This window comes from Lagopus muta, chromosome 28 (genome assembly GCF_023343835.1).
Source record: "Lagopus muta isolate bLagMut1 chromosome 28, bLagMut1 primary, whole genome shotgun sequence".
In the NCBI taxonomy this organism is placed as follows: domain Eukaryota; kingdom Metazoa; phylum Chordata; class Aves; order Galliformes; family Phasianidae; genus Lagopus; species Lagopus muta.
Window position 1 is genome coordinate 1330541 of NC_064460.1, and position 27632 is coordinate 1358172.

Sequence of the window (27632 nt, forward strand, 5' to 3'; positions counted from 1 at the left end):
TTCCAGGTTAGGACACTTAGCTGCATGTGTTCTTCCATGCACATGAGATCAGGACCCTAAAATCAAAGCACAGGTGAATCTCAGTCTGTTCAAGAGAGGTCGCCAGTGAAAGAAAATGAAAAAATTATTGCTAAAATGTCAACACGGGGAATGTAGCCCAAAAAACAGTGAACAACAGAAGATCAGGAACACGTTCCACATTATTTCAGAGACTATAAAAGTCAGTAGCCTTGTATGCTGCAGAGGTTTGCAAGTCAGGTTTCGATTTTATCCCTAAACCTCGAAACCTGTTAAGTGAACCAGCATATGCATAGAAATAAATGAAATTTTTAAATTCAGTTCCACTGCACTTGTGTGGAAGAGCTACACAGAAAGTAATTGCAGGAATCTTCCTTTAGACTTTCAAGATGCTAACATTTTCTTGGAAAATTTCTGGGGGGGAAAAAAGCAGCCTAGTCTTTAAGCAAGCTGCAGGAAGAACTGTAGCTTTGTGTGTATGGATTCTCCATTGATTACGTTGTGTAAAATCATGACTGTGTCTACAGGTACTACTTGGCTTCTTATTTTTGTAATTTATGACAGCCTCTGCATACAGCACTGCTTCAAATGAAACAAATGACTACAAATTTCCATTTCTGTCATCAGAGCAAAATCCATAATTTTGATTCTGTTCTTTGAGCACACAGAGCACAAATTCAAGATTTTCACCATCTAACCACTGTGAAATTATGGCTCCACATCAAGACTTTTCCATCATCATATGGTATTGTATAATGCCACATTTAGGCAATGAAATCCCAAGCTCGTGCACTGACAAGCAGACTCCACAGCCAAGTAAAATAGCACTGCTGATCTGTTATAAACATCTGATGGAAATTTCTCAAACCCAGAGTTTTCAATTCTGTAATATTTAATATTTGAAAGACGTAAAATTCATTGTGTAAGTAATTAAGGTTTTCTCCAGCTTTTATCTAAATTTTCACATGTTTTAGAATGTGACTCTGGTGTAAATCAATAAGATGCTGCTTCCTTCTAAATTAGAGTGCTAAATAAAATAATTCTCTTCCCAGCAGTCTGGGATTTAAAGCGATATTTTTCAAAATTTAAATTGGAAAAATCAGACTTACTTGCAAATTTCTGTTTGACCCTGTCATTACTATTAGTTCACCCTTCCAGATGTTCAGCATTCCGGGTCATCCTTTGCTTTTTACATGTAAACAATAAATGAGAATCTGTTGTTCCAGAACACCAACTTTCTTCCCCATGCCTTTTAGAGCAAAACACAATTTGCTATTTTGTTGAAGTTCATCTGATTTCCCACATCACTGTCTGGCAAGGTTAAGATGCATATATCTACATATCTTTTTGTCCACTCCCATATTTGGTTCTCTTCCTCATTTTAGTGTTTTTTCATTACTCTTGTTCATTTTAAGAATTTTCCAACTTCTAAAAACAATTATCAGTACTATCCTTGCTTGCACTTTAAATCTTTGCACTTAGTATAATGTGAAGCCATGGTTCTTCCCTTTTTTCTTTCATTCCAGATTCTCTTCTACTTACATTTCTATTTTGTTACATTTCTGAAGTTTAACTTTATACACTTATTTTTGTTCTCTGCTGTTTGAAGTTGCTAATACTTATTTTGAAGAGCAATTTTTAAGTCAAATCACTGTCAACTACGTTCCAATAGACTCTAAGGAACAAAACTGTGATCCAGATCCATGCATTCTTTGTAATTTGCCTAAGGTTTTTCCTTTTGGTGAAACAGATCAGAAACAGGGAGAAAGTATATTCCTAGTGGATGTATTTCTTTCAGGAACAAACTATTTGGAACTTTGGAACAGCATACTCTGGAGCTGCCATCACACTTATGAATTTTAATGCATAAGAAATATTATATTGCCCTTCATAGCTAAAAGAAAGAAGTACTTTTTTTTTTTTTTAAGATGCTCAAACTGGTTCATGGTAGCGTTGAAAAGGAAGACTTGCATGAATTTTTAAGGAGGATGCCTCTACTTTATCCTCTTTCCCCAGAAACACTAAGTTTCATGGCACTCTATGTAATGATACGCAGTGCCAACACAGAACATATGTTAGGATGCCATAAAGGGTCATCCCTTCTACCTGTGTGAGGACAGATCTTTCAAGACAAATTCTACTGCAGTTCAAATATGGATTAGCTGGAATTGAAACGCCCAGTAAAACTCTGTCCAAGTACAGTAAATGTTGTTTAATATATGTATGGATTCAGGAGCCTCAACCAGCAAACTGCACTGCTGCAGCAGACCAGATGAGCAGAACAGTTTAACCTGGATACATTTCAATCAGAAGTTTTAATTAAGATTCTGAGAAGTGTCTTTGTCTGCTTTTGGTGTTGTTACTACCTTGACTAAATAATGTTACTTTTCTAATACCAAATTTAATGTCCATAGTCCCTACTCTTCCATAACTCTCTTTCTTCCTCCACAGTATTTTTACATTCTTGTTTTCTTTTCCCTTACTGCAATGCTTGCTTCCCTGCCAGCAGAGAAGTTTCTCCTCTGTTCTCCTTCTCTTGCCCCACAGACACAGCATTATACCTTATTTCCTCCATTTCTTATTAACATATCACTTTCATCTGGCTCTTCCTCCTTCCAGTGTAAACATTCCTTAGTTTCTGTGTCCTTGAAAGGCCTGCTGTTGTCCAAGTTTGTTTCTCTAGCTACAGATCATTTCTCACTTGCTTAATAACAAAGAACATGCCATTTGCAGTTGGTTTATTTGTTGTTGGTTGGTTTTTTTTGTTGTTGTTTTCTTTTGTTCTGTTTTGTTTTCCAGCCAATTTCTCTAAAGTACCTTCTGCCCTTGAATTCCACTGAAATTATTTCTCATGGTCCTTCTATTCCTAGCTGCATCTAAAAGTTGTGGCAGTCAGGTGAAGGCCCTGGTGACTGAAAAAAAAGGCAACGTTGCACCCATTTTTAAGAAGGGTAGAAAGGACAAGCCAAGGAACTATTAACCTGCCAGCCTCAGCTCTGCGACAGGGAAGACCATGGAACGGATCCTCCTGGAAACGGTGCTGAAGCACAAGAAAAACAGGGCAGTGAAAGAAGAAAACCAGCATGGCTTCACTACAGGCAAGTCCTGCCTGACCAACTCAGTGGCCTTCTATGACAGCATAACTGCCTCAGTGCACAAGGGAAGAGCATAGTAAATTCTCATACACTAATGGAAGAAAATGACTGTGATCTGGGAAAACAAACAAGTATTATTTTTTAGTTATCATCATTATTTAAATTAAAAAGGTTTACTAGTTTTAAAACAATTGAGGTATATATATATTATTCTTCTTTATGTAACATTTCAGTTAGAAACAATTTTGACCACATTACATCAGCTATAGTAATATATCCTGCATGTCTCCAATAAATAACCTAAAATGGGTGTTCAACAGAAATTGCTAATGTCAAACATAGATTAAGTTTCTTTGGAACTAGGAGTTTTTTTACCTTGGATACGCTGAATGCCAGTGTGATGCAAAATTCCAAAACTCACAGTTACATTGTCTATAGAATTCCTCTACAGCACAAAAGCAATTTGCAACAAGGCAGGATAAGCAATGCAAGCCATCTAGAAAGTGCAAAGATAATCTATAACAAGGGTAAGCAATCTCTCAATTTTGTTTAACTACATTCAGTGGTAAGAAACGTTCTGAATGAAGCAGACACACAGAGGATGCACACAAAATGATCTTTCCCAAAGCATACATGTTCCTGCTTTCTTGCAGGCTATCTGCCAGAGGTTTAAAACATCCCTACTGCTGGTACCAAACAAATACTTATTTCAGTAACTGTTTGTGATTAAGTCAAAATGTGCAGTTCTGTCTGCGCTTGCTCTTGTGGCTCCCTTTGTTTTCTTTCCCTTGCTATCCCTTCCTTACCTACACTTAATTCACAATTATAGCTATAGTTCCTTCTCACTTCTCTCCAGCTGCAGTGCTGAATCAGCATCCATGCAGTTTCCACAGAGAACAGATTCCTTGCAGATCAAATACCATGCAAAAGCCCACATGGTAAATGCATTTCTGACAGTCTCACTGCCCTGTCAAGTCAGGCAAGACAGGCATTGACAGGCATGCAGCTGTTGACATGAAATCATTTATTGACAACATGGGAATTCAACAGTTTTCCTTTGCTATAATTTTTAAATAGAAAATCACTAAAAACAGAATAGCACAGATGGAGGCAGCGGTTTTCTTACAAATACTTGTGTGATTGATGTTTTACTGCCACTTCTATAAGGCAAAGAAATAAAGTGTGTCACACACTGTCATACAGGGTATCAAAAACATCAAGCTACCATTCATCATTCATCCTCAGCATCTACAGCCCATTGATATAAGACAAATGGGTCATTCTGCAGAAACTTCAGCTTCTGAAATACTTCATAGTTTGGTATCTTTTTAAAATTCAATAGTGAACTGGGAAGAGATTTTTTACACAGTCTTTGAAATACTTTGAATGTTGCACCTCGATATCATAGACAATAAGATCAACATTAAAATGCTTTTTTAGTATGGTCAGGAGCTATATTGGTAACTAAGCCAATATACACTTTCATTTCAATTTGTATTTGATGGCAATTGCAACGAGTCACAGAATTAAACCAAAAATGACACATCATCAATGCTGAATTTCCAGAGCAAAATAGTGCTCAATTCAATGCTGTGCAATGTCCAGCAGAGCCACCAACCAATCAGAGACTATTTGAAATGACAGTGGAGCAGCTTGGATAACGTTGCATGGAAATCAGAAAGTGCTGCCAAGAGCTCTGCAAGATTTAATTATCCTCAACCTGTCTTCCTCAGCATGGTATCAGATCGTAGGGGAATTTAGCTGTGCAAAAATATTTTTTCAGGTGTCTGACAGGAACGGATTGCTGCCTAAGTTAGCTTCTCATCTAGCAATGTTCAAACACACATAAAAGCACAAACAGGACTTTAATTTGCTGTCACTTTCTGAAATCCATGAAAGATCTGTCTGCCTTTGTTCATCAGAAAAAAAGAATGATATTTTGCCCAAAACACTAATTAATATTTTTTAAAATGCCTTCAATTCTTAAACAGTAAGAATAAAGAAATGTCTTCAATGATAACCCTGTCTCAATGACTACGACAGCATTATAGCATCACAATTATAATTTCAAGCTGCTGAAGAATTTGTATTTTCAAGACATAAAAAAAAGTCTGAATAACTTGTTTGATTTTTACTCAAAAATATCTGAACATCTTTTCCTGAACAGCTGAGTAGAAAAACATACTTTAATAATTTGTCCAAAAAGCAAAAATTGCAGAGATCAGCAAACAGCTGACATGCTAAAATGAAAAAACTCACAAAAACAACAGAATTATTCAACCCTAACACATGTTTATAATAACATGTTGGGTTTTTTCTTCATTTTGTTTCATTTAAATTTTTTTTTTTTTCTATTGTAGGATTGGCATTTTATTAAAAGACACGAGAATGCATTTAATGTTGGCTAAGATCTATTACACAGACTACTGGAAAGAAAATGAAAGCTACTTGTCTACTGATTTGTCATAGCAGAATTCCACAGTTTACTATCTCCAACAGAAATATATTACGATAAACCACTGTGAATGGACAAATATACTGACATTGAGGAGTATATGGAAGGTGTTGAAACCATTGGCAATATCATGACTGATATTTTTCATAAATAGAAGTGTGCTGTGAATGGAAGCAGTATCATTCTTAAACAACCAGCATCAAAAAGAAACTCTGCTCTACTAACAAGGTAATCCAAGTGACTCACTCTCATAGTCAGCAAATACAACTCAAATCACAGTCTCCCTCCAGCAGTTTGGCACACAAATTTCCTTCAACCTCAAGATCTGGAAAAATTCTGAGGCTTGGCAGGAGAGCAGCACAAGAGTACAACTGTATGCAGTACTGTGAAGAAGAATTGTATTAGTTCTTAAAAAAAAAAAGGGGGACTAAATTAATACAAAGATTTATCTTTTTTTTAAAGACACTGCAAAAAGTGTAAACAAATATTCTAATCTTTCACTACCTCACCACAATCTAGTAACAGTACCTGCTTCTGGAGTTACAAATCTAGAGTTGTAAACTCTACTTTTTTCACTTATAAAAAGCCAGCTAATAAAGTACACTTCAAAATGAGACTGTGAACTATATGACTGTCTTCTATGGAAGCATTACATGTAGAATCCTCTTTTTCTACAACATCCCTTCTCTTCTCCTCAATGGAGCAGCTGTCCCAGTGTCAGTCATGCCTGGCAGACTTTGAAAATACATCTTTAAACAGAGAGGACCATTCCCATTCTGGCCACAGCATTTTCCTGAAATAGTCCCTCCCAGGAAACTCCTGGACCGCCCATGATACACTCTACTGAAGAGCTATTTGTCATTGCTGGACCCCCCCTAACTGCCAACTTACTGTGACCACCCACTGTGGGTTTGCATGAGGCATTCAACAAAAACAGCTTCATGAGTCAAGCTAAAGGACTAAAAACTCAAACAGTGAATAAATAATGTAAATGAATAAGCAATAGCTGAATACGTGCCTTGAGTAGGATACAATCACATCTTCAAGCTGGATTTGTAAGTTCTTTTAAGCCTAAATCACTTGTGTGTTTTAAGACTCTACAATTTGTGCGTACAGCCAATGTCTAGCAGATACTTAACACACTCTGGTGCATGAAATCTTGGAAAATTACAAAAGCTTCTGATCCATTCACATGGGTTACATGTACTTGCGATCCATTTAGATTTCCAGATTAATTCCAATTTTATTAACTGCGATATTAATAAAATGCCACAATTGTGAACATCTGTCATTAATACTGTACAGCTTTCTCCCTACAATCCAAAATTCCATTTGCTGTCAAATTCTGTCCTTACCATCTACTGTATAAACTCCAATCACTTTGATGTTCTCTAAGTTTTAAGTGTTGCAGTCCTAATTTTGACTTTTAAGTCATTCCAATTTTTAAAGCATAAAATCTGTAAATTAGAGACGTAGTGGAAATTAAAATGAAAGAAGAATTGCACCGAGGATACGGTTTGAATAGCGTCCACTAATGATCTGTAACAAAATTCTGATTAAGTTTAGCTCTTAGGAAGCCCCTCATTCTAGGTCTTGAATAGAACTCTGATGGACCTTCTTCTGTGTTTTCATTGTGAATGGTGAGGCCTTATTTTCTGCCCAATCAGCACAAAAGAAACAAAATTTAATGAATGAAATCATGTCAGGAAGTAAGTACATAGATACATTGAAAGGCACTTTACCCTCTAATATTCTAGTAACCTAAAGTGATTTTCAATACTACTTTTTACACTCTACATTTGGCACTATTTCTTTGGAATCAGTACACATTAAAACTACACATTAAAACTCTGGAAATAACTCAGTGCAACAGGAAATGCTTACAGAAGTGGGAGCTTAAAAACTACACCAGTTTTGTGCGTCAGCTGAAAGCACTGTGTGACCAGCTGTCCAGCTGTAGTGGTGTCCTTCAATTGGATTCCAGACCTGATGCCACATAGTTTATTTACAAAAGTGCTTAATGGAAAAAAGAAAATCTCTCTTGCCTCGTTGCAATTTTCCATTATGCAATTAAACAATTGGATTAAGAGTTGTTCTCTTTTACTCAACACTGAAGAAGCAGAGACAACCTCTTTTCCAGGCTCTCTCATGGTCTGTCCAGTTTGCATTTTCTTTTTGAAGCAAGAAGGAAGGTTAACCCTAGTCTGCACATTATATGCACTCTCTTTGCATGCAAACAAGTGCTCATACAGCTCATTTTGCTGAACTGCATTGGTCAGTCTTCATTAGCAATGTAATCATCAGAACTTTCACGAAAGATTAATAAAGATTTGCCTTTTAAAATAAACTATCCTAAAGCATTTCTGCCACTAACATGCATACCCTAAAGTTCCTTAATGCAACATTCTCATTATTCCATATGACATAAAAATCAATGAGTTTTGTGAATTTAGTATTGTCACTGTTCTTTTTTTCTTCTCTTTTTTTTTTTTAAGGTTTAATTTTCCTCTGGTCAGTACTCATCTTCTATGGCTGACAGATTTACAATGCTTATATGCGTCGGGACAACATGGCCTGGGACTGAGAACATATTTTGTTTCTGCATTATTCCTCCCCATCTCTATTTGCCAAGAGAATGAAAGTTCATTTTATCACTGGGTAATCCACCTTTTCCTCAGGAAAATATTTTGCAGATCATAGCAAATTCAAAAGCCAAACCATGGTTTTAAATGGCATACTGCAAACTCAAAGATTTTCGGCAGAAAAGGATATTCTGTTTAAAAGCAATAAAGGTGTATAACTCATGCTTCAAGAAAGTGGAATTATATTTGTTTTATACAGACCTCCGTATCACTTACAGGAGCGTTGAAATAATGCACCTAACTTTCCTGAAGGACCTCATTATTTGCAAGGTGCTTTAAAAATTCTGTTTCAATATCTGAAGTAAAAGGAACAAGAGCTGCTCAAGTCATGAGATTGCAATGCTTCATAACACTGGGTAAGATAGTGGGAAAACCAGCTAACCCTGCCAGACTAGCAGCTTCCCAGTGGAGAGTGTATCATATTCTGCAGTGCAAACAAAACATTCTGATTTGAGTCATTCATAGACAGAATTTGTTCCAAACTCCAAACATAAATTAAACTCGAAATTTGGGAAAAGAATGCGCTGAGAAGCGAAAAACCACTCAGTAAGCAGCACAATACAACCGTTCAGAGAAGTTATTGATGGTAAAACTTCAAATGGTGCATGACACAGCAGAAGCCAACATTCCAAATGCCAGCTGGAATCTATTCAAAACACTTAGATCAGGTATAGTTTACAAGAAAAACCAAACAGCAATCTGTGCCCATAGCTCATATTCAAAATACAGTATTCTGCAAGTGAGAGAAGGAATTCTGGAAATCCTTAGAAATTGTATAAGGAAACACAGCTCAGAAGCCCCTCATTTAATAGTTTTTTTACTGTTAAGATGAGTCCTAATGGATATTTCACTAAAACAGCACAATGGAAAAGGGATTTTTCCCAAAAAACATTATTTTGCTGTTATTATTACTTGACAGTAATAAATGGAATGCATTTATAAGCATCTATTGTCTTCACCAACTTATTCCTCTAGGCATTCAGACTGCTTCTTAAGCAAAAATGAAAAATGCATGTTTTTATTTTGTATCAAATACAGCACTCATGTTTCATAGCAAAGCAGCTCTAAAAATAAAATGGAGGAAATCCACCCAGCCAGACTCAGAGGAGAAAATGTTATGCTCTGCAGATAGAACAAAATTTTGTCAGACACAGTGTGACATTTGCTTTACAAACACAATCTGTTGGATGTTCTCAAGATTCGTCTGCTGGTTCTATACCCGTTACTCTTATGAAATTTTAAATCAAGTATATATACATGTAAAATTAACATTTCTGCCATACTCTCCATAAAATGTAATCTCACTTTATGATTTTTCTTAGAATTATATGGCTGCAATTTCTATTTTCATTTTTATTATTACATATTTTCCTATATTTGACACTGTACATTTAAAAAAATAATTAGGAAATTAGCTCAAATATGGTAATTCAAATGAGATTATGCTTTTCACTGCTGCAGTCTTCTCACCCCCAGCATTCCATTCACATTCCAATTGAGCAACTAACCTCTGATTATTCACTTTTACAAAAGCTCCTGTATTACATCCATCATCATCATATTTCAACTCTAAAACTTTAGGTATAACAAACAGAATTTCATTCTGCATGGGTGTGTTTTACGTTTCAGTCAGCTGTTCTACACCAGAGAAGATCAACTGGTGATTTTGGGATGGAAACAGGCAAAGTAGAAACTTTAACAGGCACCTGGAAAGCTTTAGGATAGACTGCACAAAATGCAGTAGGATCAGTATTTTGTTTGGCAAGTAGGTGGTCAAGGAGAGTTCATGAAACGGTTAAGGAGAGAATGTAAACGCACAAGGCTTGCACGAATGATCTCCCATAGACAAGAGCTAACCCTCAAGTAGAGGGCCAGTCAGATGCCTTTGCACTGCACTTTGCTGACACCAAGATTTGGAGAGCTGATTAATTTTAGTGAAATACAAGATCTGAGTTACCTTTACGCAAAGAATCAGTTTGCTAATAAGCAAATAAGAGCAGTACAGAGTTTTACACAGACATGGCAGGGTGACTACAGAGACATAGCTCGTACAGGCTAATGGGCTCAAGCTGTCTACATATGATCAGTATCTGCACTGCAACAAAATTATCCTTTGCCCGTAATAAAAATATCCGTTCTAAACATAACTTTTCATTGCCTGAAGTATGCCATAACTCGCAGAGCCAGGCAGATACAGTAATGTGGAAAACTTTTGGCTTTATGGCTCATTGTGAGCACACCTATAACGCACCAGGGTAACACCAAATAATTAATGAAAGACTTGTTTTTTCAGCAAATGACAGAGGTTATTTATATGAAGTGCACTGAAACAGCAGAAATATTTTCTTGGTTTTTCTTTAGTCACTACCAGAAGCATCATGAACTCTCCATCCTCTGTGTATAGCACTAGGATTTTTTCTAAGCAAAGAAACTTTTTTATACATATCTTTTGAATATAAATGTTAGTAGATTCTAAAGATAAATTGTGTAGATTATCTGGCTGTGGTGACGACAGCCTACTTTAAAATGAATAAACCTAGCGTTTTTTCTCCATAAATATTCCATGAAACATTCATTGAGTTATTTTGTGTCAGTGTGATAAACTGCAGACTGAAATCTTACCAAAAGGGAGTTTGAGTCATTCAAAGGGTACCATACATACCATGCATTTACAACAAGCTAAAAAAAGGTTTGAAAATTTCTGCTTCCAAAAAAAAAAAAAAAAAAGAGAATATAGCAATAATTCAAAATTTAACTCTGTGAAGTCCAAGTCAGTTTTGACAGGCTACTAGAAAATACATGTTTTGTAGTAGTTAAGTAAACACACTTAGAATCATACATCACTTGAGTTGCAAGGGATCCTCAAAGGTCATCAAGTCCAACCCCCCTGCAATGAACAGGGACATCTACAGCTAGATCAGGTTGCTTGGAGCCCCCAAGGCCTGACCTTGAAGGTCTCCAAGGACAGGGCATCTAGTGTCCTTCTGGAAAACCTGTCCCCGTGCCTCACTACCCTTACTGTAAAACATTCTTCCTTATATCCAGTCTAAATCTCCCTTCTTTTAGTTTGAAGCCATTTCCCTTTGCCCTATCATAGTAGGCCCTGCTAAAGAATCTGTAACCCTTCCTTCTTACAGCCCTGCTTTACAGACTGAAGACTGCTCTCATGTCTCCCTGGAGCTTTCTCTTCTCCAAGCTCCCCAGCAGGGAGAGGAGAACAATCCCAGCTCTTTCAGCCTGTCCTTGTAGGATTGGTGTTCTGTCCTTTAGATCTTTTTTTTTTTTTGTGGCCACTTATAAATAAATTTGTCAATCCTCTCAACTGCTAACCTGGATTTATGTTGGTCAGTTCTGAGATGTAGAGACACCATAGATAAAGCCGTAGTCCGAGCTGACCAAGAGGCAAACAAGAGCAGCAAAAATGCTCATGCTCATAAAATTCCATGGTTCATGACATAATCTACCACAGCTAAGATGTTCAATCACCTTCAAAGATACACTCAGAGGCAGCGGAGTAGCAGCCCACTGCAAAGTCATTCCTGTGTTACTAAGAAAGCAATATTTACCTCTTCTCTCCTAAGGCAGTAGTAATAAAAGCCAATCACACTCCCAAAGAGTCCAAGAAATTGAGGTTCAAGAGTAACACAAAGATGTACTCTTCCTAGGAAAGGGATAGATTTTGTCTAACAGTAGGTGGCTGCAGTCCCTGTCATTCATCCTCTGCCATTTACATTTCTCTGCCAAGCAACGTCAGTTCTGCTTTTTCCACAGTAATCATTGCTAATGCTATTTTCTCCAGATGTTTTCCTTTAAAGCTTGAGTTAAACAATATGGACATATAAAACACAATTTGAACAAAAAATAATTGAGATGCTTATGACACCAAAACTCAAAATATCTCAGACAGTCTCTACCACTGCTTCATATAATACATTCTGTTCTGCAAGGCCTCTGGTACAAAGCGTAGACTGAGACAATAAATACTAGCCCTGCTACCAGACATTTTGAAAAGCAAATTTCCAGAAGGTATCCTACTTGTTTCCAAATGCAATATTAAAATCAACGAGCGTATTCTGTTGATCAAAGATAACTAACAAAAACATCACTGATGTTATAAATTTATAACTCCCAAGAGAAAATGAACTACACATAAGTACAACTTCTGAACTACCAGCACGTCCTATCTCCTCCATATACATCTAAAGCAGAATATCTGGATCAAAACCCTGTGCCTTCCTTCACCTGTAATCCTTTATCTTCCACTCATTACTACCTAAAAAGTTTTAGAGAAATCATGGTCTCAAGCAAGAGGCAAACCACCACACATTTATCATTTATATTTTGAGGATCTGGGGATATTTTTCTCTTTTCTAGTGAGATAATGTAATGTAATTTTGGACCTAACCAGATGCAGTTTGTAAGCATATGACACCAGACACAATGTGAAAGATTTTCATGTAAATAAGATCAGAATAACCGACTGCAGTGGTAACAAACTGAGGTAGACTTAATTTTTCACTTAAAGAAAAAAAACACAGGAAAAATGTCGTTGCTCAATTCAGTTTTACAAATCAAAACTGAACCACAGAAAGACTAATATGATTAATAATACATTAATCAGCAGCACAAGAAGAGAAGATATATATAGAAGAAAATAGTGCTGACAACACAACCTCCAAATGAGTTTTGGTGATTTACTTTGGTCTATCTTATCTGGTTCTGTGGATTGAATACCATTAACACATAGACAGCATTCCGTTTGCTCAAGCTGCTGCTCTTCCTGTTCACATTCATTCAAAAGGAAATAAGCTGCATGATCCAAGACCAATGTGAGATACAAGTGAAAACACAGAAAATGGAGAGAGAGGTGTCCTTCAGAAAGGGTTGTACAAATCCCTTTATGAAACTAAAGAACACGTGCTTACTGAGTTAGTGCTCTTCCTCATCCCAGACCAACCACCCCAACACCCACAACACTGTATTTTTAATTACTTTCAGTGATGGAAGGGCTAAATATGTCAATAATTAATTTAAATTTATGTAGACTTTTCAAAATAATTTGAGTATATAGACTGTCATCCAGTATTTACATACCACACATCTGTATAATGTCATCACAAAACAGTTGAACTGATGATCAAACTGCTTTACTTCCTGCATCAAAATTCTTAAGTACTAAGACAGGCTTTTAGAGTCAGGAAAGCATCATTCAAAAAAGATTATCATCTGAAGCACTGTTTAAACAATAAAAGCAACTCAATTATAAGAAGTCATACATTTAAATATTAATTATCCCTTAAAAGATTAAGGGTGTAGAACTTCATGAAATCATATACATCTCATTAAGAAAAAAGTACTTAAGAATCCATTTCCACTTTCCCAATGCCACTTCTCTTCTCCACCCTGCCCCTCAAAATTTTATTTCACAGATAATGGATGACACCTTCTGAGGGACAGATAAATGATCTGAATGTTCTGGCACAACAGCATGAACTTCATGCAACTGATCTTCAGAGAGCAGAGGTGCTTATGGTAAGAAAATTTCAAGCTATGTGAAATGACTGGCATGCAATTTCTCAACAAGAAAAGCCAAGACATATTGTACTAGTCATTGTATAGACATGATATAGGAACGGCGATTAAAAAGACAGAAATACTTTAAATATAGTGTTGCTTAAATATTTTGATAAAGTCATTTAAAATATTATGAAAATTCAAAATCTGAATTCCAGACCTGAGCATAATACTTTTGGAAATTTTCTTAAAATGCTTACTTGAGATTTCTGAAGAACAGAGAATGTTCTCCAATACTGCATGCAGTATAAGAATTACTGATAATCCCTTCGCCCTACTTACTCCCCCACTGCACAAAAGTTTCTTTGTTCTGTCAATTAGCTGGTTCAACTCTTTCATCTAAATATCACTCCTAAGACAGCCCTCCATCCCACCTTACTCCCAAGAAAATCTCAGTTCAATCAGTAAAAGGAGTTTCATGTATTTTCACTGCTCTGCTGATGAGGATTTAACTCACTGTCTTAGGTCATTCTTCGCCGCATCTAGATGGAAACTTCATAGATGAAATTCAGCTCCACAGCACAGCAATATAAATGTATCCATAAAATAAAACTGTGCAAAGCCTACAGCCCGCTGGAACATCTCTTTTCCCTGAAATGCAAGACAGGTCATTGAGAATGGATTCTAAGACACTAAACATCTTTTGTCTGAGATAGCTGGAGCTAAAGCATAATTTTCCTGTTAAACTAACCATAAGCCAGAAGGTTAACCTATCACCTAGTTGCCCTTCCTATTTCTGAAGTTTTCATTTTGCTTAAAGTAATTGGCAGTAAAGTTAAGAGTATCTGTAGTCAACTGAATCCAATGCCATTGAGTCTAAACTTCCGTGTGAATTGTGGAGTAACTATAGGAAGACAAGCAGAGCTGAGCCAATGCAAATAGAAAATATATAGCAGATGTTAAAATAAAAATCTTCCTGACACGTCCACTAGAGTTGGCTACTGTTCTAGTACCCAAAATACTGATAAAGATACATATTTTAAATACTTTGTATATCCTGTGGTTTGCATTGACATAATGTACTCAGTGATACACTTGATTGCTGTCCTAGGAAAAGGCTCCTGTGTAATATTTACCTGGATTGGAAATGACAAAAGCAATGACACAACTTGCTTCTCCAAAGCCTTTAAAAAATACATCCTTCTTTGGATTATATTCAAGAATTCTTTTTTATAGTTTTAATAGATACGTAAAAACTGAATGATCTTCAAATTAAAAAAAAAAAAAGGAGTATTCTGATTCTTTTGAAACAGAACTTCAGCTTCTAACATGCCTTAATGACACCAAGGACATGACTCAGAAGATCACCTTCTGAAGTGTTACACCACTAATTTGCAAGTTGTGGTGGAAAAGTGATAGAATGGGGCCAAAAGCAAACAAGATAGAAAATCAATGGAGAATTAGAATCATTTGATACATATTAGCAGATTGCACAGTATTGCAAGTTAAAAAATGATGACCAGGCAGCAGATGCCAGATTTTTCTAGGAAGTTACCTAGGAAAACCATAGCTTTTATAAACAACACCACACAAATTTTGTTGTTCTGTCTCCACAAGGTCACAACAGTACATTTAATGAAACCATTCATACCAGAATGCTGAACGCAACAAATTGTAGTTGGTTGAAAATAACGGATGTTTCTGCCTCACAGTTGATTGGAGGAGAACTTTCCAGTGGATATTCTTTATTTTTACTTCAGAAAAATAAAAAAATTAAAAAAAAAAAAAAAAGGAAAAGCAGAAAGAAAGGAAAAATATTGAGATGTCTAAACCTAGTTTATTACCATTTCAATAATGCAATAAATACCACCTGCAGAGTTATTCTAAATATTTTTATATGTATATTTCCTGGAGAATTTATGCTAAATCCAGAATAAGCATCAGAATAAATTAAAAATTATTATAATTAAATTACTCACATCAGCAACTATTACGAATTTATGAAATAAAGAATTAACACAGCATTTTACAAAAATAATTTAAAAAATCACATTTCTTAAATTACATAATTATCTAGTGAAATTAATTAAAAATGCAAACTACCTTGCTGTGAGAGTAAGCAATATGAAAAATACTTCTGTATATAAACAGAAGTAGGACATTGATCATCTACTTAACAGCACACTGAACAAAACAGTAATTGTTAACTAGGTTAAGCCACCACAGTAATGTAAATCAATTATGAAATCATCTGAAGTATTCATCTCAGGGCTTGTCTATGTGCACAGCTATTAAAAGTTTAAGAAACAGTTTAAGAAAAAGAAGAAAAATAGCATTCATCCTTTATTTTCATGTTTGCAACACACAGAAGAATGATTTTATATAGTAGAAAGAGAAAAAAATGTGTGTAATATTCCCATGTAACACACCACATCAATTAACCAAAAAATGCCAGCTTCTTAAAAACATTAGCTCTTGTGTCCACAATGACTATGAATTCACTCATCAAATAACCATCACAGAATTGCAGGGGTTGGAAGAGACCTCAAAAGATTGAGTCCAATTCCCCTGCTAACGCAGGTGCCCTACAATAGATTGCATAGGTAGGCATCCAGACAGGTCCTGAATATCTCCGTATCTCAGTAGCCTCTCTGGGCAACCTTTTCATGTATATTCTATTTAACTCCATTACACTAAACTTGATCAGGCTCAAGACAACACAACGTTAGAAGTAAATGAGGCATATGATATGAAATCATGAAAACTCACTGTGTCACATTCAGCTATTTTTCTTATTAGAATTGCAGATGAAGATCTGAATCACTTGCTACAATCATTTTACAGCAAATTTACAGTGTGTTTTAGTTCCATAGATACTCCTAACTAAAGTTATAAGAGAAGCAGTTACAAAACATATTCACGATAGAATTCATTTAAATTTGTTCCTCCTCTAAAGCAGTTGCTATATTACCTACCCTTCAAAACTGGTCTTGCACTTTGATACATTATTTTAGAAAAAAGAAAAAGAAAACATACCTGAGTATGATAAAAAGCTTTTTTTTTTTTTACTATATAAGACACAGTAATACTAGCTAACTTGATTCCAATATGACAAAAATAATAAGCCATCCCATAGAAGATTTCAAATGCATTTTTAAAATCTGTAGTTTAAAGGAAAAAGTTTCAATTAAAATTGATGCAGTGAAAATAACCTAAGAACCTGGTGATATTTTAAAGGACTCACATATTTTCTTCATTGTGGAAACATACTGAATAGTCACAGTGTTCAATTAGGAGAACAGGCAATGATGCTTCCACTGACCCCTCTGGTTTCATGCTGTTTGTTTTGCAAAGCTCAGAAGCATTTTGCCTTTCACCTAAAAAAAAAACAATCAACAATAACATCAGTCAACAAAACAATGAAATAAGGCAAACAGAAGGGATTTAAGAGAGAATTAAAAGTAATGCAGTAAAATAGCATGAAATAAGACCACACAATCTTTCCATTTCAAAAGATGGAGATGTCTTGAGCCAGAGAATCACCTTGCTGAGGTGCAATCGTTATTCATTTGTAAGTACTCAGTGTTATAAAAATACCACTGTCAGTTAAATAATATATCATGGGGGCTCTGGTATAAACGTAAAACAACATAGCATAGCAAAACATATAGAATAAAATAACATAACGCAGCGTAAAATAGAAGATTCTTAGAAGCTCCAAAGGTAACGGAGAAATGGTACTCCATTTTGACAATGGATTATCTTTTTTAGGAATTGATTTTATTCTCACATGTATCATGCAATGATTTACAAGCAGATACATTATCCAAGATGTTATTAGAGACATATATGCGTAATTCCTCCCTGTATGCCAACCCCCACCTTCATATCAACTTCAGTCAAACATTCCACGTGACTGAGATTCAAAACTCCATCACTTACACGAACCTTTCATGGCATAAAAGGCACACACACTCAGTAGTCAATAACAATTGAAATACAGCAAAACCAGCATACTAGAAGCACTATGCTACCTAATTCTTCTTCAGATTTCCAGATTTTATTATAGAATTTCTCTTGCTCTTTCTTTAAGTCCGTATGTGCCACACAACGGTAACTATGATCACTGCTTAAACTGAAGATCCAAAGCTGAAAGAAAACAAAAGAAAAGCAACTGCAATGAAATTATACAAATATGAGCTAGAGGTTCAGTACTGAACTCTGCTTATGTAAGTAATGAATTTTTACTCATCTTACCTGGGACCAGAAATTAAATTACATCTATCTACATCCCAAACTTTTCAAAGGTAATTTCATTATTAGCAGAAGAAGCCATTATCAATTTGAACAGCATGTCTAATTCCCATATGTTTATGTCTTTTAAAAACAACTCCTCACAGACTATTACCTACAGTTAAAAATCCTAGGCTACCTGCGTGCAATTGCTTAATGGGCCACATAAGTTAATCTCATTGATACCTTTGTCTTTTTAGGCATCACCATATTTACATATTTAACATTCTTCATGACCCATTGAACACTTACACTGAAGGAAGAGAGCTTCAATATGCCACAGAAAAAAAATCAGATTAATTTATTCCTAGCATTAAATTAAAGAAGAATTCAAGTGCTTCAAGTACATTTATTACATTTTTCTTAGAATTCCACCACATTAAAATCATGGTCTCTCCCATTTATGGTTATTTGTTTTTTTCTTGGCCAAAAAATGAGAATTCTGCTTTTCATCTTTTTTCTTTTAAAACAGATACATATAGTATCTCAGTGTACATATACTCACTGATTGCAGTTCTAAAAACTTTCATGGTTTTGAGGAAAAAGTTTGCATTTTGTAATAAAGGTGTTACACTGTTATGTTTGCTAAAATAATTGTTGTAGCATTTTAAAACTAGCATGCAAATTGTGATGCTTCTTGATAGATAAATTAATGATTGTTGACTATTTTGTCACAGAGAGATTATTTTTTACGTCTACTCCCTGTCCTTCAGCACATCCAGTGATGATCTGTCTCTTTTCTTCGTCAATTAGTAGACTTAGCAAAGGAAATGCTGTTCCAAAAAAGTTGCAATCAGTTCCAGAATACACAGGAATCAGAAATTTTATTCAGAATTGCTAGCTCCTATTTATAGAGAAAGGTAAAAACAAAACAAAACAACAACAAAACCCTAAGGCAAAGGGTCTTCGCTTTTTTTTTGTTGCAGTGGGTTTTCCATTTCCAGATCTGTAGCCTGCCTTCCTAAAATGCTATGCCTGTGATTTTCAGTAACCTTCTATCTACACTGCAGAGGCCGTGGTTTGCTGCACCCTTTCACCCAGGCTTAAGCAGCAATATTATTCAGAGCCCCGTTGTCAGATCACCTACTGCTATTCTCATGGCCTTGCTACCACAAACCAGTTCAATCAAAGCAACTGCCACAGGCTCAGAGGGGAGTCATTCCTTCTTCCTCTTCTTTCCTACCATAGGTTTGAGCTCTCTGCTTTGAGGCATCTAATAATAGATAAGCACAAAGCTTAACAACCATTTCCCACGTAGTTCCTTCCCCCAGTCGAAGTGTGCTCCAACTGCTCTAATTGCACCATAAGCAAGAACAACCAGCACAGAATTGGAGCATGTTCTGGTGAAAACCATATGGTTACTCTCAGGAAAAGTTCTGTTGGAGAGGAGCGTCCTTGCTGCACAGATGCTTGTCCTCCTCTCCTTTTGTTCTCATCTTTCTATAAAACGCAGCTTTTGATTTTAAAGTCGATGTATGCCTTCAACAACAAGCCCTGCTAGTAAACCTACACATGGTACACTTACAGTATTTCTTTTCTTTGCATTTCCTACAAAAAACTTGAAAAAAAAAAAGCACATAGACAATAGAACTATTTGCACATCTCAGTAAATGCCAACAGTTAAACGCATATTCTGTGCAAGAACTGTTTATAAAAATACACTGAAACTATCTACCCACTTTAAAGGAAAATATATGAGCTAGCATATAGTTTACTAGAAATATTTTTACTAGATCAACTAAACACCTACATACTGATTTTATTTTATTGTTCAGATCGATACATTTTGCTGTGCAAAAGTATATAAAAAAGGAAAATTTACCTGTTAATATCCCTGACTGATACATTAACAGTCCAGTAGAATAGTCCCATACCTGTAGGGAAGAACAAAATAAGATAGGCACCTACTTAGATCTTTAAGGAAAAAACAAACTTTTAAAGGCCATCAAGTGGTGAAAACGTGGAAATGCAGCCACTGAAAGCGATGCAATATTGGAAGGTTGTTTTCCACAGGGTTTGTTTATTTGTTTGCCTCCTTATTGTGTCGGGCTCTGTTTAATCGATAAGTGCCAGAGTTTATTTGCCAGATAATAAAAATCACCAAAGTTAACACTTCACTATACTGTTTTGACTATGAAAAACCTTCATTGTCATTAGAAATAGATAAATAAATAAAAATAATTAATTTTTATGATAACTTTGCAAGCAATTTTTAAAAACAATATCTTGGTCTCTATAATATCAAAGATGACTTTTGCTTAGCTTTCAGCAAATATTTTTAGGAAAAGAAAGACAACATTAATTCAAAAATTCATTAATTCTATTATTTTTTTTTAAAATGCAGCTCAAGAATTTCCTTGCCTTGAAGCTTCTGTCTTCAGACACCAATAGAAGCATATTTTTCTCCCACGTGCAAAACTCAGCAGCAGTCACTGGAGCCAGGTGGCCATTCAGTTTAACTTCTATGGCTTCACTCTACGAATAGGAAAGTCAAAATAAAAGCAAAACAGATTTCAAAACAAAACTGGCAATTAATTCAAGGTCTTAATAACTAAGAATTATTGCTAAAAATAACATCAGACTTAGGTTCAAATTATAAATTCAACAAGATTTTCTTAAGCCAAATATAGCCACGTATATCATTCTGCTGGCAGAAAACACCACATATTGCATTTGCTTTTTCAAAGTGAGTGATAAAGGAGTAATTTTTCAGATGTTTTCATAACACTGAGATATCGTTTAACTTCAACACTTTACTCTGTCATCATTTTTATGACGTGTCATTGATAATGCTATTCAGCATTCATTTGTATTTGTTTTCTTCTAAACAAGAATATGAATGCATACAGCACCACATCATGATTTTATTGACAGTGATGAACTTTAAGAAACAACAGCACTGTGGCTACAAAGAATGGCATCTCACCTTTGCACTTAACATGTAGATTCGATTTCCAGCACATACTGCCACCTGTTGATCATCTGGACTAAATCTTACATGAAGAACCAATCTCAGAAGAGTTCCAATAATAATTCCTTGAGGTGTCAACCCTGCAGCAATTTTATTTTTACTGAGATTTAGCAAAATCTAAAACTCTGATGCAGCAAGATTCTCACAAACATTGCACAGCAGCTATCTAACAAGACATTTATACCAGTATCTGTCAGGAAAATATACAGAGTAACCCATCATTTAATAATATAAAACAATATGGGTTGGAAGATCATCTAGTCCAATTAGACTAGGTTATTGGAAAGCAAAGCACAGAACTATATACCAGGAAGATTTCTCCATCTACCTCCTTACCTAGACCAGATATGGTACTCTTTGCAACACTAATAATAAGCATGCATATCAAATCTCACTGATGTCAAGGATAGAATTTATGTAGCAGAATGGCATGCCTAGAGAACCTAGTAGTGCCTTGTTCATTTTGGAGACAGGAAATCCTGATTCAAACCCAGCAGAGCAGAGATTTGAAAAATATTTCTGAATATTTTTGATGAATATTTCAGCCACTCAACCACTAAGCAAGGGAGACTTTTCTTCTCCTGGTTTTAATTCTTCTCTGGGAAAAGGCTGAACGGGGGAGTACACCACTACAAATCATTGCATAGTAGGATGAGAAGAATGGCTCTGAGAACAGACATTTTTCATCCCTCTTATCACCACATCATTATGTTCATCTCAGTCGTTCTGCAGACCCACATTTTATGATGCTGCCTTCAACACTGTACAGATTTTGGACATTTATCAAGTCTTAGGATTCCATAGGCTGCAAACTAACCAGAACACAGCCACAACAGCTACAGATGTCTTTTTCTAGGTTTTACTCTAGACACTGAGGAGTCTTTCTATAACAGATTAAGGTATCAAGGTTTATCAGCATGGAGAGATGAATCACATAAAGAACTCAACTTCCTGACATTTGATAAAAATAACGTGAAAAAAAATAGTTCAAGACTGTGCAGAGAGCAGTCTGGGCAGAGACAGTCTACACAGCATCTGCTGAAGAGCGTGTGGACAGAGACAGAAAGGTGAAGAAGGAAATCTAGCAGCAGTGAATCTGGCTTTCAAATGTCTTTATATTAAATATACACAGACTGTCTACTGATCTCCCACTAAGTGACTCTAATTAATTTCCATGTTTGTTTCCCCTGAATTTTTAGTCCAATTTCATGCCCACTCCCTGAATCATTCCCTGAAACTCTATGTTATACTTGCATGGATTAAAGTGTAATGATAACATTCATTATAAAAGTATTTAAAACATTCTCATTTCTTTACGAGCGTTTTTTTGTGTTTTTTTTTTAAATAATATGTTTTAATAAAATGTAGCTTTGCACATTCACTGTGGCAATGTGAGTTTTGTGAGTACAAAACCCAATTCCTACACATTAAATGATAGGCAAATCAACATCATTTTTAACAATGATTTTTTCTCCATGCCTTCCCTTTTGACGTTTTTCTACAGCATACAGCGGGAGGCGTTGTTACCTGTGCAGCAGGGCTGCCAGCTGTATTGCAGACGCACAGCTCGTTGCGATTCAGCGGGAAGGCGCAGCGCTGGTGTCCGCACGCCACCTGGACGAGGCATTCCGGCAACCTGGACTTGAACAGACGTTTTTCGCGGACGACCTCAGGGTCTTCGCTCCTTCCCCACGAACAACTGTCGCCCTCGCTTTCCATCCTCCAGCGGGGCACCGCCGGCGGCTCGGGGTGCGTCCCGACCTCCTAACTGCGCGGGATCGGGACGAAGCCGCCCAGCCGCCGAGCAACGGGCGGGGAGAGAGAGCTCGAGGGAGGTCACTATGGCAACTGCATCGCTGCCGACGGGTCGCCGAGAGGGACAAGCGCCGCTGCGCGTTGCGCAGTCACACGGGAGCAGGTGGGCGGAGCGGGTTGCCAGAGCGACGGCCGCGCGCGCAGCCCAAGTCTCGCGATAGCAGAGGGCTCAGTCTGCGGCTAGCGCGCAGCCCCGCCCGGCCCGCCTGCCGCGGTGCGCGGGAGAGGCGGCGGCGAGTGGCGAGTGGCGAGTGGCGAGTGGCGGCGGCGGAGGCGGCGAGGGGCGGTTGCGGGGCGGGGCTGGGAGGCGGCGCCCGCTCCTCGCGCCGCTGTCCGGGCCGGGTTCGGGAGGAGCGGCAAAGCGAGAGGGGCGGCGCCGGGCCCGGAGGCTCTTTGGGATCGGCCTCCGCGCTGCCTCTGTGCGGCCGCTGCCGTCGGGGTGTGCCGGCCCGCCTTGGGGCGGGATTGCTCCGCGCCGCCCTGCCCTGCCCTGCCGCACGTCTACGGAGCCGCGGCCTCGCAGTCGCCGAAGCCCCGGGGCGGGTTGGAGGTGAGCTGCGCCGCGAAAGGTAGAAGGCTGTTTTTCTGTCGCTGTTCGGAGGGGTTTTTGTTGGTTTGGAAGGTTACGAGGGCGGGGCTGTTCTCTTGTATGCTGTCGTTGCAGAATTGGGGCCTTGTGGCCCGTGGGACCGTAAGCTGGGAGCTGTAGAAAAGTTGGTGTGCTGTTGTTCCTCCATCTGTTAGCTGTAAAACCCATGCGATTTAAGTGACGTTTTCAGCGGGAGTCATGCGGTTTGTTTTGATGCTAGCGGGTTACCAACAGTGTAGTAGTAGCTGTCATTTTTAAGGTAATTGTACAGTCTTTGCGGAAGGCACGAAGTGGTGGAATCCATCTGCAGCTTCAAAGCACCCTTGACTGGCATTTAAATTCGGTCAGCTGCATTCTTTGGAAGTCTTTGGCAAGGTTTAGAGCTCGTGCATTGAGTGCAGCTGTTGTGCTGAGGCTGCCTGGGCAGCAGTATGCAACGAGGGAGAGGAAAGGGTGCGGGAGCCTTGACTGTGTAACAGCCCCTTCCCTCTCTGCCCTGCCCCAGCAGCCTGAGCTGTCGTGTAGGTAAGTGCTGTAAAGAGCTGAGTGTTCATATAGTAACAAAAACTTGAAAGTGCACACACGCTTCTTCAGTGACAATATGCTGCTTTTGGGCGGAGAAACAATCTACACATCATTTAGCACGTTGTGTTTTCTCAGTAAATAACCAGCTTTTATTGAAGTTGCTTGATTTGGTGTGAACAAAAACTGATTCCATCCAGGAATGAAATATACTAACTCTAAATCGTTTTGTGTTGGCAGAGTACTGGACTTGACAATAGGAAGAATCAGAATAAAACGTAAGAGCCACGGCAGCACGCTGGAGGAGAATCCTGATAGTATTTGTGGCAACTCGAGTACTATGTTTGGTAAATATCTTTGAGGAAGAGGATGTACCTGAAGAATGGATTCTTCTTCACGTTGTTCAAGGCCAGATTGGAGCAGGAAACTGCAGCTACTTGAGACTAAATCATGAGGGAAAGATAGTACTTCAGATGCAGAGTTGAAAAGGTGATGCAGATTTATGTATCTGATATGACTCTTCACCCCAGCTTTGACGAGTACGAGTTACAGTCTGTTACTTGTAGCCAAGACGTTGTCCACGTAGCAGCACACTTCTGCCGACCAGTGGGAATAGGGATTTATGGGCATCCCTCCCACCAGGAAAGTGAGTTTGAAATGAAAGTCTACTATGATCAAACAGTCGTACAGCATCCATTTGGCGAGGCTTCCTACAATCCAGAGGAGATGGAGGCAAGCCAGAAATACTCGCACTCTACAGAAGATGAATCTCAGGATGAAGAGTCTGTTTTCTGGACTATACTTATTGGAATCTTGAAGGTGATACTTGAAATTCTTTTTTAAATTGATACATGATGGACTAAATCACATTTCAGTTTGTGAAATTGAACATGAATAACTTTCTATAATATTTAATAGTCTTTATTGTTTCCTGAAGAAGTATTCAGTTTACTTTTCGTAAATCAGAAGGAAAGTGGTGGGGAGAAAAAAAGCCATATTTAATTTTATATTGTAAGTTTTTTTTCTCCTAAAAGTAAAATGAGCAGCAACTGTGCTATTTGCAGTATTCTTCAGAGATCAGGACTTAAAACTGAATGTAGAGCTGGGGATCCCTAAACAGGTGCTTAGGAAAAATTAACTCCTAATGATTTTCTGTCATTAGTTCCTTGATAAAGAGTGGAATACAAACTGCTGCTCTGTAGTGCCCCCTCAATTTGGAGCATATTTAAAAATGAATCCTGCTCTTCTGACAGGTTACCTTCAGTATAACTAACAAGCAATGGCTTTGAAGCGTACTGAAGTTGAGGGATGTAGGGTGAAGGAAGAAAAAAACCAGCCGAATAAGGGGATGGAGGGGCTATAATTTGACTGCTTGTGCTGTACATCAGTCATCTGTAAGCAGAGGCCTGTCCAGTCACTCACCACCTCTGCAAATCCATGACCTGAATCCAGTGCATGTTACTTCAGTATTACAGTAGGGAGGGAACAAGCTCCGGGGTCATATCAAGGCAAGAAGGGTGGCTTAGATTAAAACCAATATTATTACTATGTCTGAAATGAAATGTAAATTATTTAGACTGCTTTTACAGAAGCTGAAGCCGAGCTCACCTCGTGGTGAGATCTGATAGTGCACTGAACGTGTCAGTACACGTAACATTAAATAGGAAGCTTCAATGAAGGAGAGAACAGGCAACAGAACTGTCGTACACAAGTACAGAGACTTCCACCAAAAATCCATCAGAGATTCTCTCTTACGAATCCAGTTAGTGCATACAGATACTTACCACTGTTGTCACACTGGGAGCAATGTATAAGGGCTTCAGCTTTTCCTTTCTTGGACTCCTTACCCTTCAGACAAATTCCACACATAGCATTTGGAATGACCTTTGGCTGGAAGGGTAGAAGAGGACTATAAATTCATTCCAGAAGAATTCACAGATTTAGCAGGAAACGTGTCTCCTTAACTCTTAAAATTAATGATTTATCTGCTGTGTGAACCTTAGTACATAGCACAATAACTGACAATGAGTGCTGTTTCAATCTTTGATTAACTATGTACAGTTTTGCATTTGGCACGCCTGTAGTGAGCATGGTGTAAGTTCAGCTGGAGTAGAGCACGTAGCAGTGTCTTCCCCTGAATTCATCAGCTAACAGTCCTCTACATGTAAATTACATGATGTATCATTAAAAATTTCAGGGATTTTGGACTTTTTTTTTCCACCAAAATAGAATACTTCTTTATGAATGGCCATGCAGATTTTCCATGTGGAATGCATTAAATACAATTTCCCCTTTGCATTGACTCTCTAAGTATAGAAATTTAGTTACAAAAGCAATAAACTAGATTTTTGTATTGTTAGTTTTAAAGTATCTGGTTAACAGTATTATATAGTGCTACCAGTCATAACCACAGTAAGAAATACCCACCATTGTACCTAATTATAGTTTCATAATATTTCTAAGAGATCATCTGGAGCCTATTTGAGTGCATGAGATGCATTTAGAAGGTAAGAGAGAAATAGGAGCCTGTTAAATTGAGCAACGTTTGTGGATTAATTTTGTGTCCAAAACGAAAAGACAAACCCACAGAGCTGTAACTCAGTGATGATCAAAAAAGATACGAGGCATTACATTTTTCAGAACATCTGCACGAGGACCAAGGAACAACCCAAGCATTGTGAACTTCAAACACATTTCAGTACCTTGTTGAGTTTTGACCACTGCTTAATAATTTCAAACCTAATTTCTCACTAATTTCAATATAGTCCTCACTGATTTTAATGACTATTGCCAGAGTTTTGAAAAGAAATGCTGCTGCAAAGGCACAGCAGCTAGAGGGAATTCAAGGCATATTCCATTTTCTGTGGAACCAAATGGCTCGTCAGTAAGAAGAACAGTCCCAGTCCAGTACCAACCATTTGTGGGGAGAAGAATGAAGTTTAATTAAAAAAAAAAAAAGAAAAAAGAATATATTTAAAAACAACAAACAAAAAACAGATCTTTTGTAATGCAACTTATAGTTAAGTGCGTCTGTTGCCATGCCAGTTTTTATGCTAGTGCCTGTATCTAGTTAAAAAAATAAGAATAATCTGAACTCATATGTAAGCAGTCAGGACACATTGCTTGAGGATTCATGAAGTGTTCCATCTGTTTGAGTAAAAACACAGTTACTGTCTCTGATGCTGACTGGTCTAAACAGTTTTATTTAAAAAGAACAAAAAACACCATACCAGCTCTTCACTGGTAACTTCCCACAAAAGCTGACAGAGGCATTCATACAGACTTTTTTTGCTTATTTATTTTAAAAAAGCATAGTCAACCTGTTTTATACATAAATACAATGAAACAATAAAAGAAGTCTAACATTCACAGAAGTCTCTACAAAGTAATAAATATAAGCAAAACCACACCAAGTCTCTTGCTGTTAACTAATCTATGTGTCCTACATGTATACCTTTATACCCTGCTCCTCTCAACAAAAGTGGCACACGCTTAAACTTTGTCAGTGTTGCAGCATCTGCCCTTCTGTTGTTGGCCTACATTCTAATTTATATTGTGGTTGTGTTTTTATCTATTTTCTAAGTAAATCAAGCCTTTCTAGAATAGCAAGTGCACTTCTCTAATCAGACTTCCAGTTTGTTACAAATTTGTATCTCACTGCCTTCAATATTCAGCAGCATACTCCCTTGTACTCCATCAAAACTCAAGTGAGCTACTT

At 37.4% G+C, this 27632-nt stretch overlaps 2 protein-coding genes and 1 pseudogene across 3 annotated transcripts in view; 2 read left to right on the forward strand and 1 right to left on the reverse strand.

Annotated features, from left to right (window-relative positions):
• The window catches only part of LOC125685454 (uncharacterized), a 110074-nt gene that overhangs the window by 66354 nt on the left and 16088 nt on the right, over nt 1–27632 (forward strand). The window lies entirely within an intron of this gene.
• On the reverse strand, nt 14061–22819 carry LOC125685471 (WD repeat-containing protein 27-like). Of its 2 annotated transcripts, none has more exons than XM_048928535.1 (5): nt 19201–19267; nt 17759–17873; nt 16969–17101; nt 15376–15478; nt 14061–14375 (listed from the first exon to the last, which is right to left on the reverse strand). In XM_048928535.1, exons 1-5 carry the CDS (start codon nt 19228–19230, stop codon nt 14280–14282), a joined length of 477 nt encoding a protein of 158 aa, XP_048784492.1. In that variant the 5' UTR covers nt 19231–19267; the 3' UTR covers nt 14061–14279. The 2 variants fall into 2 exon arrangements, with proteins under 2 accessions (XP_048784492.1, XP_048784493.1); XM_048928536.1 differs by lacking the exons at nt 14061–14375; nt 15376–15478; nt 19201–19267 and adding exons at nt 19840–19891; nt 20379–20492; nt 22516–22819 and having other exon boundaries at nt 15491–17101.
• LOC125685475 (UPF0669 protein C6orf120 homolog) lies at nt 24190–27421 on the forward strand (annotated as a pseudogene).